The sequence below is a fragment of the Schistosoma haematobium genome, chromosome ZW (assembly GCF_000699445.3).
Source record: "Schistosoma haematobium chromosome ZW, whole genome shotgun sequence".
NCBI lineage: Eukaryota > Metazoa > Platyhelminthes > Trematoda > Strigeidida > Schistosomatidae > Schistosoma > Schistosoma haematobium.
The window spans coordinates 1,147,509-1,164,985 of NC_067195.1; the positions used below are offsets into that span (position 1 = coordinate 1,147,509).

Here is a 17,477-nt window from a genome sequence, read left to right on the forward strand (position 1 = left end):
ATGGGTTTTAATGATTTCCTTTTTTTTCGAAACTCAGAGTATATAGAATTCTACTTAAAATTAGTCAATTTTCATTAGAAAATGATTAACTCTTGAATATTTCACATATGATTTTGACATAAGTATCCATTGTAAGTGATTAATTTAATGTTAGACATATACAAATAAGGATGTGAATAACAATAATAATAATAATAATCGGTAATGAGTTGGATGGAGAATCTTAGTAAGTGGTCTATTGCCCCCCCATGAGGGGGTAATACGCATAATATATAAGAAGAATTCAATAAAGCTTTCAATAGAATACATTGAAAAGAACATTTCTACAATGAAACTCTTCATAATCTAATTATCACTTGAATTATAAATCATCTTCAGAATTCATGATTTTAACAAGTTGTATGAACAATATGAAGAAGAAGAAGAAAAAAGCAACATAAGTGTTCATTTGATTCATTGTGAATAACAAACAAACAGTCGAACACAAATAAACAATTTAGTCAATTTAAAAAAATATATTTCATGAATTCAAGTGGATAAATTGTAAAAGAAGCGTTCATGAGTGAGACTAAATGCTTTGGATTCGAATCCTGTTAGCGGGATCGTGAATACGCACTGCTGAGGAGTCTGATAATAAGACAAAACAACTGTCCAGTAATTCCAAGTTTTCAATGATGGTCTAACATCAATCGGTTCATGATCTCAATCAAAAACTTAATAATCTCCACAACCCCTATATTGATAATTAACATGTGCTCACTAATGCCTAGCTTCGTGAAGGAATTCTTGGAGTTCTTGTGCGAAGTCGTGACCAGTGGAGCTAATCCGTGTCGGGTAGAGACAGATATCTACCTCAGTACAATGGAAGATGGTTGTGCAATTTCGTGGATTGGTTGAAGCTAGATATTAACACCACTAGATGCCAGCTCAGTGGTTCAGTGAGTATAGCATTCGTTCCCAAGACCGAAGACCCTGGGTTCGAATCCCGCGGGTGAGATCGTGGGTGCGCACTGCTGAGGAGTCTCATGATAGGACGAAACGGCTATCCAGTAATTCAAAGTTTTCAATGGTGGCCTGACATCAGTCGGTTCATGATCTCAATCAAAAAGAAAAAGAACATTTTATAAGTAAGATAAGCATTAAACGGCCATTTCATCTTAGTATGGAACATTTCAATGATGCATATCTATGATTCCACACACAGAACTTGAACCTATGACTTTCTATTTTGTATGTGAATACTTAACATTTAGACCACTGAATCGGTATTCGATGGTATTATTGATGTTTAACTTCAATCGATCTATGATTTTGAACAATCTTTTATCCATTCTCTCAGATGGATAACTGTCTGAAACTCAACACAGATTGAACTCCACGGATGACGGCTTCTCACTAGAACTCCAAGAAATTCATGTTGAAGCTAGTCACTAGTGAGTACATGTTTATTATCAATATGGAAATTTGTGGAGATTGTCTCATACTAAGATGAAATGGCCGTCTAGCGCTTCCAGGTTTTTAATAATAGACTCGTCAATTCAATTGTTAAAATACTACAATCTTCACAAATCCCTATATTGATTCTATGATTTTCTTCGTAAATGTTGTTTGAAAATCTAACCGTCTATTCGGCAAGACTCTAATTTATGGACGACATTCAAACAAATCCTAAGTGATCTTGTGAAATATTAGCCAATCAGGAAACAGTTAGTATGGAGTAAAAATACATTATACAAAACTAAAGAATCCAAATGGATACATTTCTTTTACATGGTTCAAAAACTTGTCAAGGTTAGAAAGAGGTTCAGAAGTTCTAAAATCGTAATGAATACAGTAGAGGAAATCATCCATATTGACTCCATAATAATAGGCTTCTGAAGCCATGATGAGATCGGAGAAATTCTTCCAGCCTCTATCACATAGTTGCAATATTGTTTGTATGCACTACGATTGTGTAAGCTTGTCATTTTTATTTCGCATATATCTCTGTTGGAGACGTCAGATCCTCAGAACTCATTTGAGAAAGGACCTAATTTTGTAATTTTGTTTAGAAAATTTGAATTTCTTTGTTTTCGCGCCAAACGCGCTCTTGTCACCTTCATGTCGTATTTCCCACTGGGAAATATCTCAAATGCTATCGGTCCGTCTCGTCTTTTAGTATACTATTTGGTAGCTCTCCTCAAGGACAGTTTTGTACTGTATATATACGTTTTGAATTACGTTTGTTGTGATCGCTCGTTTCTGGCTGTTTGCAGAATATACTTCCCATTCCAAACTTGGACTTCTCCCTCTAGTTAGCGGGGGGGGACGCATCAATAGCTAACTTACTGGTTTTTGGTTATCGAGTTTTGTTTCCCGTTCGCAGATTAAGTGAACTCGTGATAGCTTCAAACCTAGCAAGCCTATCGAGTCTCTGAAACCTTGATTCTTCGTTCCGTTCCGAGTAAGACGAAACAATAGTAGCATTCAAGTTAACGAACATAACATCAAGATATATTTCTTTGATTTAAAATAGGCTGTTTTATTTATTGAAAGAATGTAATAGAAAACTACAACAGGGTCGGTTTTATCTTTTATTTTGAGCCATATTTAAAAATATCTCAACCCATTAAATTGCATGATCTCTGTTACCTCAACCGAGCAATCTTGATAAGTCAATAGATACTCTTCTTATACATCCATCTTTCATCTCATGGTACCATGTCCTCAACTCTTCTTAACTAGGGTATTCTGTTAAAAAGAATACTCGTTATGGAATCCTCTGATTCGATATTCGTCAAATATGTCACAGTTAACCAGGCTGTTCCTTCATGATTATGACGTCAAGTGAAATATCATCATCACATTCCAATATAGACACGATTTAAATGGTATCCTCCCTTATATTTAAGGAGCACTTTAAGAAACAAGTGATTGAACATAGATAAACATCGAATACCTTTCACATGGAGAAACCAAATATAGAACAAAAGTGTCCTGGCTGGCAACGTCTAAAAGTTCTCACAAACCCATTTAGGCAGTGATAAAAGTAATTCTCTTGAAGTAGATAGTTCAGTAGATAATCAACACTGACTTAGTTCATTTAAATGAACTTCACCAGCTAGATAAACACAGTCAATCACTCATGTCATTTCGTTCGTACTACTCAGTAAATGTGAGATGATTTATCAACCTACCCTACACCCAGAGTTATTAGTCTCACACCTTTTCATCTCTGCACATAACCAAGTATGCTATTCTATTCTAACAATATATTGTCTGTTTCTTGATTCACCGTTTAGTGTGTTAATGTGTATTATCTGACTATATAAAAGGTTACTATCAGTATCATCAGCTTCTACTGTATTTAGTAATTTAAATACATGCACTACTGAACATCAACGATAAATTAAGTATACATTACATCACTCGTTAGTTTTAGTTACATAACCACTAAAAACCATGGAGCATTGGATAGTTGTGTTCCCCCTAGTCTATGAATCCCCAGCAGTGCGCATATACGAATCTGACCACGAGCATTCGATTTCTTTAGTGAGTACTCAACCTCTGGACCAGAATCCAGTGATTTACACATCTGACTTCAATCAATTCACGAAACTAGGCGATGATCTTCCATAATTCAATCTTCGGGCTGTTGAACTGTTTCCTAGATATTGAATGCTAGACAAAAAGTTTATAAAACATTCGTCCTGAACGTTTTGCTACTTATAAGTAGCCTAACTGTTAGTTACGAAAAACTTCCTGAACTGACAACTATAAATGTATGACTATACAAGAATTGACAACCTACACAATAAAACCATGCTTACTTACTTACTTACGCCTGTTACTCCTCATAAAGGAGCATAGGCCGACCACCAGCATTCTCCATCCAACCCTGTCCTGGACAATCCTCTCCAGCTCCTTCCAGTTGTTATTCATCCTTTCCATATCTGATTCTATTTTCCTAGGTAATGTGTTCTTTGGCCTTCCTCTTTTACACTTCACTTCAGGATTCCAAGTTAGAGCTTGTCTCGTGATGCACTTTGGTGATTCCCACAATGTATGTCCTATCCATTTCCATCGTCTTTTCTTAATTTCTTCTTCAGCTGGAAGTTGGTTTGTTCTCTCCCACAAAAGGCTGTTGCTGATAGTATCCGGCCAGTGGATGTTGAGTATCTTGCGTAGACAGCTATTTATAAATACTTGTACCTTCTTGATGATGGTTGTTGTGGTTCTCCAATTTTCAGCTCCGTACAGTAGAACTGCCTTGACGTTCGTATTGAAGATCCTCACATTGGTATTGGTTGAAAGTTGTTTTGAGTTCCACACGTTCTTCAATTGTAGGAATGAGGCCCCTGCTTTGCCAATCCTCGCCTTTACGTCTGCATTTGAACCTCCTTGTTCATCGATGATGCTTCCCATGTATGTGAAGGATTCTACATCTTCCAGAGTTTCGCCATCAAGAGTGATTGGATTGCTGTTCTCCGTTTTGAATTTGAGGACCTTGGTTTTCCCCTTGTGTATTTTGAGGCCTACTGATGTAGAGACTGCTGCTAAACTGGCTGTCTTGATCTGCATTTGTTCATATGTAAGTGATAGGAGGGCAAGGTCATCTACGAAGTCCGAATCGTCTAATTGATTCTGAGATGTCCATTGTATTCCGTGTTTTCCCCCAGATGTCAAGGTCTTCATAATCCAGTCGACCACCAGAAGAAAGAGGAAGGGAGAGAGTAAACAGCCTTGTCTGACTCCGGTCCTTACTTGGAATGCATCTGTCAGCTGTCCTCCATGCACAACCTTGCACTGTAGTCCGTCATATGAGTTCCGGATAATATTGACAATCTTCTCAGGAACTCTGTAGTGTCGAAGAAGTTTCCATAACGTCCTCCTATCTACACTGTTAAATGCCTTTTCGTAGTCAATGAAGTTGATGTATAGTGACGAGTTCCACTCAATTGATTGTTCGACGATGAACCGTAGTGTCGCAATTTGGTCTGTGCACGACCGATCCTTACGGAATCCAGCTTGTTGATCTGGAAGTTGGGCGTCTACTGCATCTTTCGTCCGGTTCAGCAAAACTCTGTTAAAGACTTTTCCTGGTACTGACAGTAGTGTGATGCCTCTATAGTTTTCACATTTGCTCAGATCTCCTTTCTTTGGAATCTTGATGAGGTGTCCTTCTTTCTAGTCCATCGGCACTTGTTCCTCCTCTCAAATCTTTTTAAATAGAAGGTGAAGCATGTTTGTAGTTACTTCGATGTCTGACTTCAGTGCTTCAGCTGGTATATTGTCGGGTCCTGCTGCTTTCCCGCTCTTGATTTGTCTGATGGCCATTCTGATTTCTTTCGCCGTTGGTGGATTGTCAAGTATAGGAAGATCTGTGTGTGCTGCTTCGATGTCCGGTAGATTCATTGGAGCCGGCCTATTCAGGAGTTCCTCGAAGTACTCTACCCATCTGTTACGCTGTTGTTGAATTTCAGTGATTGGCTTGCCTTCTTTGTCTTTTACCGGTCTCTCTGGTTTACTATATTTCCTTGCTAGTTTCTTCGTTGTATCGTAAAGCTGTTTCACATTTCCTTCTCTAGCGGCTTTTTCCGCCATCGTTACTAGTTCTTCCACGTATTTCTTCTTGTCAGCTCTAATGCTCCTCTTCACTTGCTTGTTTGCTTCTATGTATCCAGCTTGTGCTTGGACTTTCTCCGCTCATGTTCAGCTGTTGTTAATTGATGTCTTCTTGTTCTTCCTTTCTTTGGTCTTGTCCAGTGTTTCTACAGAGATCCATTCCTCATGATGGTGCTTCTTGAGACCCAGAACCTCTTGACACGTTAAAATTAACGCTTCTTTGATACCTTTCCAGTTGTCTTTCATGGCAGTTTCTTCTTCTTTCAGTAGATCCTGTAAGGCTTGGAACCTGTTGTTGAGAGCTATCTTGAATTCACTGAGTTTGTCAGTATCTCAAAGGAAGGCTGTATTGAACCTTTTTGTAGTGCTGTTTGTCCAGTTGTCCAGTTCTTCTTTAGCTTCAGTTTTAAATTGGCTACAACTAGGTGGTGATCTGAAGCTATGCTAACACCTCTCCTGGTTCTCACATCTTCCATTGTCCTTCAGAACTTTTTATTTATGCAAATATGATCTATCTGGTTCTCTGTAGTGTGGTCCGGTGAGATCCATGTAGCCTTGTGTATACGCTTGTGTAGAAATATTGTGCCTCCTATGACGAATTTGTTGAATGCACACAAAATTGCAAATCTTTCTCCATTTTCGTTTCTTTCCCCCAGTCCATGTCGCCCCATGATATCTTCATATCCAGTGTTGTCTATCCCGACTTTGGCATTTAGATCTCCCATCAGAATGGTTAGGTCCTTTCTTGTGCATTTCTTTATGATTGACTGCAGCCGCTCGTAGAATTGATCTTTAATGTTGTTGTTGCTATCATTGGTGGGTGCTTAACATTGGATAATATTCATTGTGATCCCCTCCTTCTTTGTTTTGAATGATGCTTTGATGATTCTGGATCCACGAGATTCCCATCCTACAAGTGCATTTCGTGCTACTTTGGACAGCATTGGAGCGACTCCCTGGGTGTGCGGAGCATATTCCTCTTCGTGGCAGGAGTATAGCAGCATCTCTCCCGTATTTAGCCTTTTCTGTCCAGCTTGGGTCCAGTGGGTTTCGCTGATTCCCAGTACTTCCAATTTGTATCTCCTCATTTCCGTTGCTATTTGACTGGTCTTCCCGGTCTCCCACATTGTTCGGACGTTCCATGTACCTATAAAAATTGTTGCTCTGGTTGTTAGAAGGGGCATCGGTCTCGTAACTTCCGAAGGAGATCGGCTTTCACCATGAAGCGTCATAATTCTTCTAAATGAAGACCTTCTATCAGGGTAGAGTTAAAATGGTTTGAATTATTTTTTCTGGTTAACGTTTTTTTAGCGAGTTAGTTTCCTACGAGATGGGGACGCTAACCCCATGCCCAACCCTCCTCCTTTACCCGGGCTTGGGACCGGCAGTAACTCTAGAAGAGCTATAGGTGGAGTTCAAGATGGTGACACCAATTGGATTATCGTCTCTGCGCCCGAACACACTATGCCAAACCTCTGCATTACTAACATGGTGTTGCCACTGAATGTCAGCAATCCTTCGAAAACAACGATGATCAAACACTGAGTCGTCTAACATTCTTAACTCGAAGAGGCCAGATTTCACAAGCATATAGCAAAACTGCTCTCACCGACGCATTGTAGATCCGACCTTTTACAGCCAGACTAATATCACAAAGGCGCCAAAGATGGTCCAGATTGGCATAATCCGCTCTGGCTTTCACTATGTTGAAATATGTTTGAAATACATGATTCATATCGCGGAGCCTGGGATTGGTGTTCTGGACTCTAACAGGCAGGAAGAATCGATAGACTCTAGACTGCTCGTACAGGTTTACGCGTCATTGCTCCGGTCGACAAATCACTGTTCTCTAATTGGCGGTATCATCACGTCATATTATTAATACGGTTACACGATATAACAGTAACCTAATAGTATTTGTTAATAAAGCTTATTTTTCTTAATGCTTTCCAATTTGTTGTATCAGACCAGTCTTATTTCCAAAGGTGACAATTGGTATTGATAAGTTCATTCACTACTAACTAAATCCACAACTTCATATCCTATTTGAATTTCGCTAAGCAGCAATACAGGCAAACTGCTAAACTAAGGAATGTTTATAAATCCAAATTATTTGGTTAGTATCCTCATGATTACTGAAATCAGTGATTGCAGATATTGAGTGATATCGCTCGCAACTAGTCACAATGGTATATATATACATTCCCTCTTTATTTCTCTCCTAGTTTCTTTAGCACCAATATTCCTTCATACATCCATTCTTCTCACTTCGTCTTTTTAAACTATATGATTAATAAACTTTCTCACTATTATTGTTATTATGAGATTATTTCGACTCATTTTGTCTATTTCGTCATTCCAAGCAGGTACCAAATACATACGCGCCACATAAGTCACTTGATTTGTGTGTGGGCTGTGATACTGCCCGGGTGCCCAGACCGAAGCAGGTGGTTTTCTTACGGTATCACACTCGGAGCCTTCGACCTAAATGTCTGATCCACAAGGCAGTGGAGCAACGGTAGGAGGTGCAGTCTTATGGTAGTCGATCACCAATAATTGATTCATACGCCTTTTGTTGTTTCAGGATGACGGAGCCCATGTGCACCATCGATTTGGAACCCGAGTTTTCCAACAGCCCTAAGTAGATCCTCCATATTCACCAACCCGACTAACGCATCGGACATTCTCTTTTCATCCTCTCAATTTCGTAAACAGCACCCCCACTGCGAGAAGGCAGTGAGTAGGGCTTCCCTGACAGAGGCTATATACGCGTGACCAAGTGAGAGCATTTCGAGGGAGAGCGGACTCTCCCCACTCTCGGCCATACCAGGGCATTTGGGGGCAATTAATTAGTAAATTATAGTAACTTGTAGGTTAACATATATTTGTACCACGTCCGACGTTCATTAGGACTACTGACAGTCAGATGTATGGTAGAATGTAACAAATATCCAGGTGCATTATTATCATTATCATTATGTAATCAATGTCGAGCCCCCAAATGCCCTGGTACGGCCGAGAGTGGAGAGAGTCCGCTCTCCCTCTTGAAATACTCTCACATGGCCACGCGTATATAGCCTCTGCCAGGCAAGTCCTACTCACTTCCTTCACGTGGAAGGGTGTTGTTTACGAAAATGAGGGGACGAAAAGCGAATGTCCAGCGCTTTAACCGGATTCCAAACCAATGGTGCACATGGGCTCCAGTATCCTGCGGGAACAAATGGCGTATGAACCAATCGTTGGTCACCGGCCTCCATGTGACTACATCTCCTTACGATGCTCCACCGCCTTGTGGATCAGACCTTCAGGTCGAAGGCTCTGGGGTGGCCGCCCCTAAGAAAACCACCTGCTTCGGTTTGGGCACCTGGGCAGTATCACAGCCCTCACACATATCGAATGAGATTTGTGTAGAGATAGAAGAATAGGAGATTCATAATACATTTTATATTCCACAACAACAACAACAATCAAAAAATAACCAATAATGTTACTATTTACAATAAATAGTCAAAAATTGAGCTAATTATCTTTTACACAGCTAAATGTAAATTAATCCAATCACATCATATAGGATGTTTTTTTCCTTTTCTTCTTTTTTAAACTATCCGATTTTATATCCTCTAATAGTATACTGGATTCAGAAGCGGATCGTTTACGTTTAGATAATATTGATGTTTCTATTGTTTCTACACAAATATGATCACCATTTGTTAACATTGAATTTTCAACAAGATCAATCGATTCTGAATGATGACGTTTTTTCTTTTTCTTCATTGTTGTACTTTTCTCTCCTTTGTTATCATTTAATAGTTGATATTGATTCATTTCGGTTGTTTGTTGTTGTTGTTGTTGTTGTTGTTGATCTAATTCTCCTTCATCATGATTCACTATTTCATTCTGATCATTAGAAACACCATCCACAACAGTAGTAGTGGTGATGTTCCCATTTATTAAATTACGCTTTTTCTTACGTTTCTTTTTACTGTCTAATATAGGTGTTTCAAGTGTTGTGACAGCTGCTTCTTTTTCTTCTTGACTATCTGAATCTCTTTTATTCAGTGTTTTGATAGCTTTTTTCTTCATTCGTTGAATATATTTATTCACCTTGATAAAAAAAATATCCAAAGGAAAAAGTGGATAGGGACTGAATCATCTGAATATTAATTTTAAGCATAGAATATAAAATTGTTCAACAAAGCACTAATGAACATCAGATCCTACACATTATTATTGATAGACAATAGATGATTATTAGAATCAAAGTTATGCAATAATGTTGGAACGTTGACATTAACGTTCATTAAGGACATAAAAAGTCAATGAGACAACTATTGATAACTATATAGTGTGAAAAAGCTATCTTTTTTTTCAATTTCGAGAGTTCTCAACATTTCCGGTAATCCAGAATCTCCGAGTTCCACGATGAGTATGATGCTTATAGATGTCTGAATTGAAACACCACGAGGTTTACAGTTTCAGCTTTAATCAGTTAGTAACAGAATGCAACTATCATGCCAGTTCGTTGATGAAAGCTGTCTCACACTTCTTATATAGTATTACTCTACCGCCGTTAACTCTCACTATAACTTTAGGGGGCTCTTTATAAAGATAGTCACAAATGAGCATAGAGTCACTATTGCTTACTTTAAAGAGTCTTGTGGAGATTGATTTAATTTGTAGGTTGTATTCGTCACAGATTGATCTCAGTTGGAAAACCATTGAAAACCAACAAATAAATGACAGTTGTTTCGTCCCAACGAGAGACTCCTCAGAGGTGCGCACCTACAATGAAGATATTTGTGACCAGTCTACTCTGATTTTCTGGTGGATTTGGAGAAGTGGGAATTCAAGTTGAGTGTCAGTTGACAACGTGATAAATGTACGGAAAAAAGTCAGTAAATTCAGGTCTTGTAGTGAAAGCGAAAACACAACAACTATGACCTAAGGAGTTGTAATGATTCAGTTTTTCTTGTTTTCAGCACATTTTAAGACTGGTTCTGTACGAGGGGCATCCACTGAACTGATAGGTGCAAAGAAACGTATCCCTTCTGACTCTAGGCGCAATGAGAAGTGAATACAGCTTAAACGTATGGTAATAAAAAGCCTACGCAATGATCGTGAGCAGTGGTGGGTAGCGAAAGCGGAGGTGAAAAAGGTAGAAGCGATAGGTAGCAGTAGACAACTGTTCTGACTTATCAAGGAGAGGGGTATTAAAAATCCGGTTGTTAGTGAAACTATCTCGGGAAAAGATGGGACTATTATTCACTCTCAATCCTAGAGATTCAACTGAGGGGGAGAACTTTTTAGGGAACAGTTCGACAGGCTTTCAGCCACACCTCAGTTACTGTCATCAGAATTGGTTAATTCAAGTGTTCGTCAGGATTGTTCGTTTCCCTCATTTAACTTTGCCATAGACATGCTTATTGTCTAACTCTTCACGGATTGATCTTCTACTAGAAGATTCAATTGTTGGCTTAGGATACACAGAGAGCATAGTTTAGTCTGGTGAAAACGCTAACAAAATGTTGTGTTATGACTACTTTAAGCAAAAATGCAAGCATGTTTGGGATGTAGTTCTCTCTTTCCAAGTGTAAAATAGTTTTCGGATTGACTTTTGTCAGGGCCTGAAATAATGATCGAGAGTAAAGTAGTTGAGTGTATCAATAGTCTCAATTATATTGGAAATCTCATTAGTTCTGACGAAATCTTGGCACGGATTCAAAGGGACCAATTGGCTTGTGTTGACTTAGGCCACTTGTAGCCTGAGCGAGATATCCGCCAAGTAGGAACTGACAAATATGTGGACCGGTTCAAGCTGCAACACCATATCAACAGGAAAAATGCCAGAGAAGTAGTGACAGTATAAGTGGTTGGTAATATCTTTCAAGAATGAATCCGTGGGATAAGAAACAAGCCCCCAAATGCCCTGGTACGGCCGAGAGTGGAGAGAGTCCGCTCTCCCTCTTGAAATACTCTCACATGGCCACGCGTATATAGCCTCTGCCAGGCAAGTCCTACTCACTTCCTTCACGTGGAAGGGGTGTTGTTTACGAAAATGAGGGGACGAAAAGCGAATGTCCAGCGCTTTAACCGGATTCCAAACCAATGGTGCACATGGGCTCCAGTATCCTGCGGGAGCAAATGGCGTATGAACCAGTTGTTGGTCACCGGCCTCCATGTGACTACATCTCCTTACTTTGCTCCACTGCCTTGTGTATCAGACCTTCAGGTCGAAGGCTCTGGGGGTGGCCGCCCCCTAAGAAAACCACCTGCTTCGGTTTGGGCACCCGGGCAGTATCACAGCCTCCACACATATCGAATGATATTTGTGTGGCGCATATGTATTTGGTGCCTCTTTGTATCATTATCTATGTGTTGAAATAAATAAATAAATAAAACAAGAAACAAGAACTATAAGATAATTTTAAAACTTGAAATCTAATAGAAGACACATACTGAACTATTCTGACCCACTTTCACCGATTCTGAGCCACGTCAACTTTTAAAAGTTACGTTTCACAACAGAAAAGTAGAACAGAACGAATTGCTGAGGAGTATAGTTGTTTTTTAATATGCAGACAGACAACTTGCCTACACCATAAGTGATACAGGTTGGTAGAAGCTAACCAAACTTTTAGAGTTGGACAGTTATTCCGGCAACTGTAGAAAGAAACACGTCGAGCAAAATGGATTATTCAGCAGTACGGACATTTTCGTTTTGTTGATTATTCTTAGAATTTTTTATGGATTAATGCGTGAAACTAAAAGTTTATATTCTACGAAATTTAGTAAGTAAATAAATGAGTAACGCTTGATCAACGTGCTCAAAGTAAACTTTCTGTTTGCTACATCAACGGAGGTCAGATTAACTAACAGTTGAATAAATAATTAAAGACTAGTACACTAACCTCAGCAATTGCGCGCGCCATAGCTTCAGCATTTGTAGGGGGCGTAGTGCCAGTCTCAAAATAATTCAGTCTATCCTCAATTTGTTGCTTCAAATGTTTTCCATAGATATCACAAAGCACTTCACTAAAGCAGTCGATTCGAGAGGCTATAGCACATTTGGCAGCCAAAAATCTAGAGATCTTCCCCTTATTTTCTCGCGCAGCACGAGTGATAAATTGACTATGATAAATCAATCCATACTTTGGTGTAGCACCACGAGTTCGTAATGCTCTGAATAACGCTTTTTCCGCCCCCAATATCTGAATTGTCGAGGCAGGGAATTTAGCCAAGTTCGTAAGGGATCCCGCATGAGCAATTAGCCTTGCACTTACTCTGTCCCCAATCATTGTGCTCAAGTTTGGGGCAACACCAGCAAGTTTCTTTGCTAAATACTCTTGTGTTAGTCTTCTACGTTCAATTAATGCATTAATTTTTTCAGTGAATGTTGCCAAATTCTCAGCATCATCATCCGTAATATCAAAGCCTACATGCAATTAAAATCAGAAACACAATGTCAACATACCAACGGATGATTTAGCAGATTCAATGATATCTGAAGCAACTTGACTATTAGTTAAAGCCTCCAATGCTTCAAGATTTTCTTCTGTTGCACCAGCTCGGGTACGAATAAGACCGATTACTTTAACAAAAGTTGGATTGTCAGGAACAATTTTTGACAATTCCGGGAAATGATAAGAGAACCATTCTTTGACACGCATGCAAAAGTTATTCACATCTTTATCTAATTGGTCTAGTAAATTTATGGACTGAATAATCATATTGTCGTTTCTAAACAAATAGATAAGTAAAGGATAAAAATAAACAAACCTGTATATATTAAATTTCACTTTGGCTCTAGAGTAACTATGACCCAAACCTATTTGAGCTTTTGATTCATCGAAATGCGAAAATTCTTTGATGTATTTAGGAAAGTAAAATCGGAGAGCCCGAAAGACTTCGTGAAGAATGGATTCAGATGAACATGCAATAGTTTCAGGCAATCCAACTTCAGGCGCTTTAAGAGATTCAGCAAGTTTCCGGTCTGAGATGCACAGCAAAACATCGGAAGCCGGTAAATTCTCCTCTATGAACGTTTTAAGTTCCTGTGGAACAACACCTTCTGATATCCCATTACAATTTTGTAGAGCACTAGCTGAGGAGGAGAAAGGCACAAATGCGTGCAGTTTAAAACATTTCATAAACTCTTCTTCATCGTTTAACAGATCTGCAGCTAACTGTTGTAACGCAGCAACGGCATCTGAAGTTTCTAATGATTTGACTTTAACTCGGAACAGTGCATATCCTAACGCGTGCTCATACAGAATATAGACCTTCTGCAAAGAAAAAAGGCATCATAAAAATGTATACTACGAGATGAAATATTTTTAGTGAAAACATTACAATCAAATCAACGGATCAAAAGTATATTTATCCTGTGTGATTTACTTACCTACTTTGGGAAATATCCCAGCCCTCACACGAATCGAATGATGTGTGGCGTATATATATTTGGTGCCTCCTTGTACCAGTATCCGCGTTTAAATAAAAATAAAACTTGCCATGAGTGGTGCTTTCGTAACATAAAAACTTATTTCCGATTGATAAATTAGTTACGTTATCATTGGATTTTTAACTTTATTTTGACTGTTATACTGAATGGTGTTCTTTGCATTTAGTTAATAAATTCAAACAACCAGTTCATGTGATCTAACTGGAATCAGTTAGAGTTAGACACGCAAAATTTAATATTGCGTTTTATAATGAATGGAATAATATACCACCCCTTTGGTTGTATAATATGGAGTTTTTCGAAGTGTTTATAAACGTTAAGTGTATTGAGTTTCAAGAAACAATCACGAGACTTTGGTCTGACAGTCGACGAGTAAAAAGAAAACCGACTTGCCAGTAAAATCGGACGAAAAGTAGCTGCTAACACGAAATGAAAAACCCTTGCAAAATACAGATAAATGAAAACGTTGACTTCATGAGTTGTATATCGTTTGAGAAAATACCATAATTACCATGGCGATTTACTTTTGCAAAATACTAATGAGTAATCTTAACTTCCATGATAATTTAAATTACCTGACATTTAACAGACATATTAAAGAAATACTATTACTGTGCCATATGTTATCCCACTACATACAGTAGTGATGTGTGATTTACTTACCAAGTTGAGTGATGTACCTGAAATCAGATCACTATTTGTTAGAACTAGTCTTCACTGAACTGTGAAAATCGAAGACGGACAGTGGTTGAATGTGTAGATTAGCAAATTGTCTTTCAATTAATTTTGTGATTTTGCAAGTTAAAATAGGCAGAGACGGTAAGGCAAGAAATGGCCATGATGGACCTAGTAATAACTGAAACTTACACCATTCTGTGTGAACGCAATTGTATTACGCAAAGACTAATATAGGACATACTGTTAGGTACTTAGAACAAACAGCCTTAACAATATCAGGTCAGTACATTTTGAATCCGATGGTCGATAACACTCAACAAAGCGATATGCTGCTTAGACATTTTTGTGAAGTAGCAAGGCTCTCCCTCTACAAAAACCTTGGAATTTGTGATAAAGAGGCCACAAACTGTAATACTGGAATAAAATTGACGGGGCTAGACTCCAAAGTACATTGGATGAAAAACATTAAACTGGAATGTTTCACTAACATTCTACTGTTGTCAGAGGCTCCTGGAGTTCAACAGGACTGAAGTATTAATTTATATTTTTACAGAGTATGAAAAACCTCCATAATACCAAAAGATGTAGTTTTTCATCACGAGTTCGAACTTCCTGCACTAACCTTCGGTAAAACGTTTTTATTATTGACAAGGTCTCATTCTGTATCGCTACAATGACAAATAAATCGCTCATTTTAAATATTAAAACACGATAGCATCTTGGAGTCTTTCGGTACAGAACACAAAAACCACTTAGTGCTATTCATACGTTATGTAATGCACTACTTTTCTATAGATACGTACTCAAACTCCACCGATGGACATTACCATCTAATTGGAATAATCCTAGTTACTCCAATTAATAAACAAGATTTAAATCATGAGAATCGGATGGACCGTTTAGCTTCATAAGTACGACTTTCAGGATTCAAAGATATTTACACAAGTATGCAGACCGAAATGTTAGAAAATAGCCAAAGCCATCGCATAGCGTGCACGTACCGTCATGATCTCAAATCATCGCGCGTATGACCTACAAATTCCGATCTGGATTAAATATTTCAGTCTTCAGTAATGAGGATAGGAGGTCTATCAACCTATATTATTCCTTGCAGTTTGTAACACTGTGGAGGTTCAAACTCGTTTTGAATATATCAACAGAAGATGCCATGAGCCATGCTCAAGTGTATGCGTTTCTCCTGGTTCGCTTGTTTTTAAGGTGTTCAAATGGTTCAAAATGGTTCAAATTTCTAGATTAAGTAATATACCTCTATAAATAAGTGATCGAAAAAATATTCATAACCAGTTAGAACAGTTGGTACCAGTCATTCTGATACCACTAAGTGGGAACGGTTAGTCAGTCAGCATAGATAGTTGTGTTCTGGGAGAGAATTTCAGTAATTCACTACTTGCAGATTTTCACGATACGACGGGTCAGAATAGACAATGATGTGACTTCCACGCAAGGTCTTATAAAACAAACAGTCACATCATGACAAATCTACAAGTGTGGGTTTAGGCTTATTATTATAGTAACAAAGATAAACGTACGAATACCGATTTAGACCGCAATTATACCTACTCATGGAATAAGCTATCCTCATTTACGGAGTAAATGACTTTTGCCTCGTATTTTGCGTTTAAAGTTTTCTGGGACCCAGTTCATTGGAAAGCTGGAGAACTAAAGGTGGGTTAGATCAAAAACCGTTGCAAGTAATTTCGGCTGTGTTCAAATTATCTCTTTCCCTTTTGACATATGATTAGTTTGTATTCGTTTAGGATGTATGTACCAGTTATCGCATGGCCTTGATTATACCAAGCGTTTAGACACCAAACAGGCTTGGAAGTAAATTTGTACAGGTATTTTATGAGTTTTAAGCATCACTGCTATTACCGGATCGTCGCTCAACTTGTTGGTTCACAATACGTAGGGTTTATGAGCACGAAATTCCAGCAATCTGGATACCATAACTTTATTTGATCGTATCAAACCGTTTCTGTAGCTATTCACTTGTTGTACTAACCGCGAATTTCCGTTGAAAAAAATCAGGAACGCCCAATTCCATCGTCTGTATGAATGTTTTATAGAGAGCAAGTTGAGAAACAAGTAGTTGTGGTTGACAAACACGTGAGTCGCGTATTAATCAGAAGACGAAAGTAGGAAGTTCACTGTTTACATGAAATAAAACAGTAAACAACCAGTTTCAGTACTTTATCAGTACCTTTATCAGTAATTTTATCAGTTTCAGTACTTTTATCTTAACAGCAAGCTATGTAAAATGGTTCTTCCATTTGGTAGCATATAAGTGGTTACTGCAAACTAGACTAGATCCATGATTTTGGCTCCTTCATAATAGCGCAAACTGATTGTTCGAAATTTAACGTGCAAAAACATGTTTTTCGACGCCTCAATACGCTATCTTTTGCGGTTGATATGTGAACGGCTAATACTAGTCTGTAAACATATTCACTAAATTCTGAAACTAAAAAACAAACAAACGCGCTTGTGGTTTCAATATTCCTGATTCCCAAATAATTGAACAGATAAATGGTTGTGTTGATCACGTCGGGCTTACCAACGAAGGTCTCCAACGTAGGCGATCTGTAATCATGGTCTGGATGCCTACTTGCGTTGAACGGAACAGGCGAGACCAACCAGCTTACCTTACAGTTACACTTTCAGATTACTGCCCAACGTGGACCACCTTTTCATTGTAACCAAGTACTATGACTACTTT

General features: G+C 38.5%; 2 protein-coding genes across 4 annotated transcripts; both read right to left on the bottom strand.

The window, feature by feature from the left end:
* Nucleotides 1-231: 231 nt before the first annotated feature.
* MS3_00001034 (uncharacterized protein) lies at nt 232-5,299 on the bottom strand. Its single transcript, XM_051208566.1, has 2 exons — nt 3,814-5,299; nt 232-372 (listed from the first exon to the last, which is right to left on the bottom strand). The coding sequence occupies exon 1, from the start codon at nt 4,672-4,674 to the stop codon at nt 3,814-3,816; it is 861 nt and encodes a 286-aa protein (XP_051070115.1). The 5' UTR covers nt 4,675-5,299; the 3' UTR covers nt 232-372.
* A 3,680-nt stretch (nt 5,300-8,979) lies between these two features.
* On the bottom strand, nt 8,980-15,784 carry NOP56_1 (snoRNP complex protein nop56). Of its 3 annotated transcripts, XM_051210148.1 has the most exons (5): nt 15,742-15,784; nt 13,381-13,886; nt 13,076-13,341; nt 12,513-13,036; nt 8,980-9,708 (listed from the first exon to the last, which is right to left on the bottom strand). In XM_051210148.1, exons 1-5 carry the CDS (start codon nt 15,745-15,747, stop codon nt 9,163-9,165), a joined length of 1,848 nt encoding a protein of 615 aa, XP_051070116.1. In that variant the 5' UTR covers nt 15,748-15,784; the 3' UTR covers nt 8,980-9,162. The 3 variants fall into 3 exon arrangements, with proteins under 3 accessions (XP_051070116.1, XP_051070117.1, XP_051070118.1); XM_051210149.1 differs by having other exon boundaries at nt 9,034-9,708; nt 13,076-13,886; XM_051210150.1 differs by lacking the exons at nt 12,513-13,036; nt 13,076-13,341 and having other exon boundaries at nt 9,034-9,708.
* Between the last annotated feature and the right edge of the window lie 1,693 nt (nt 15,785-17,477).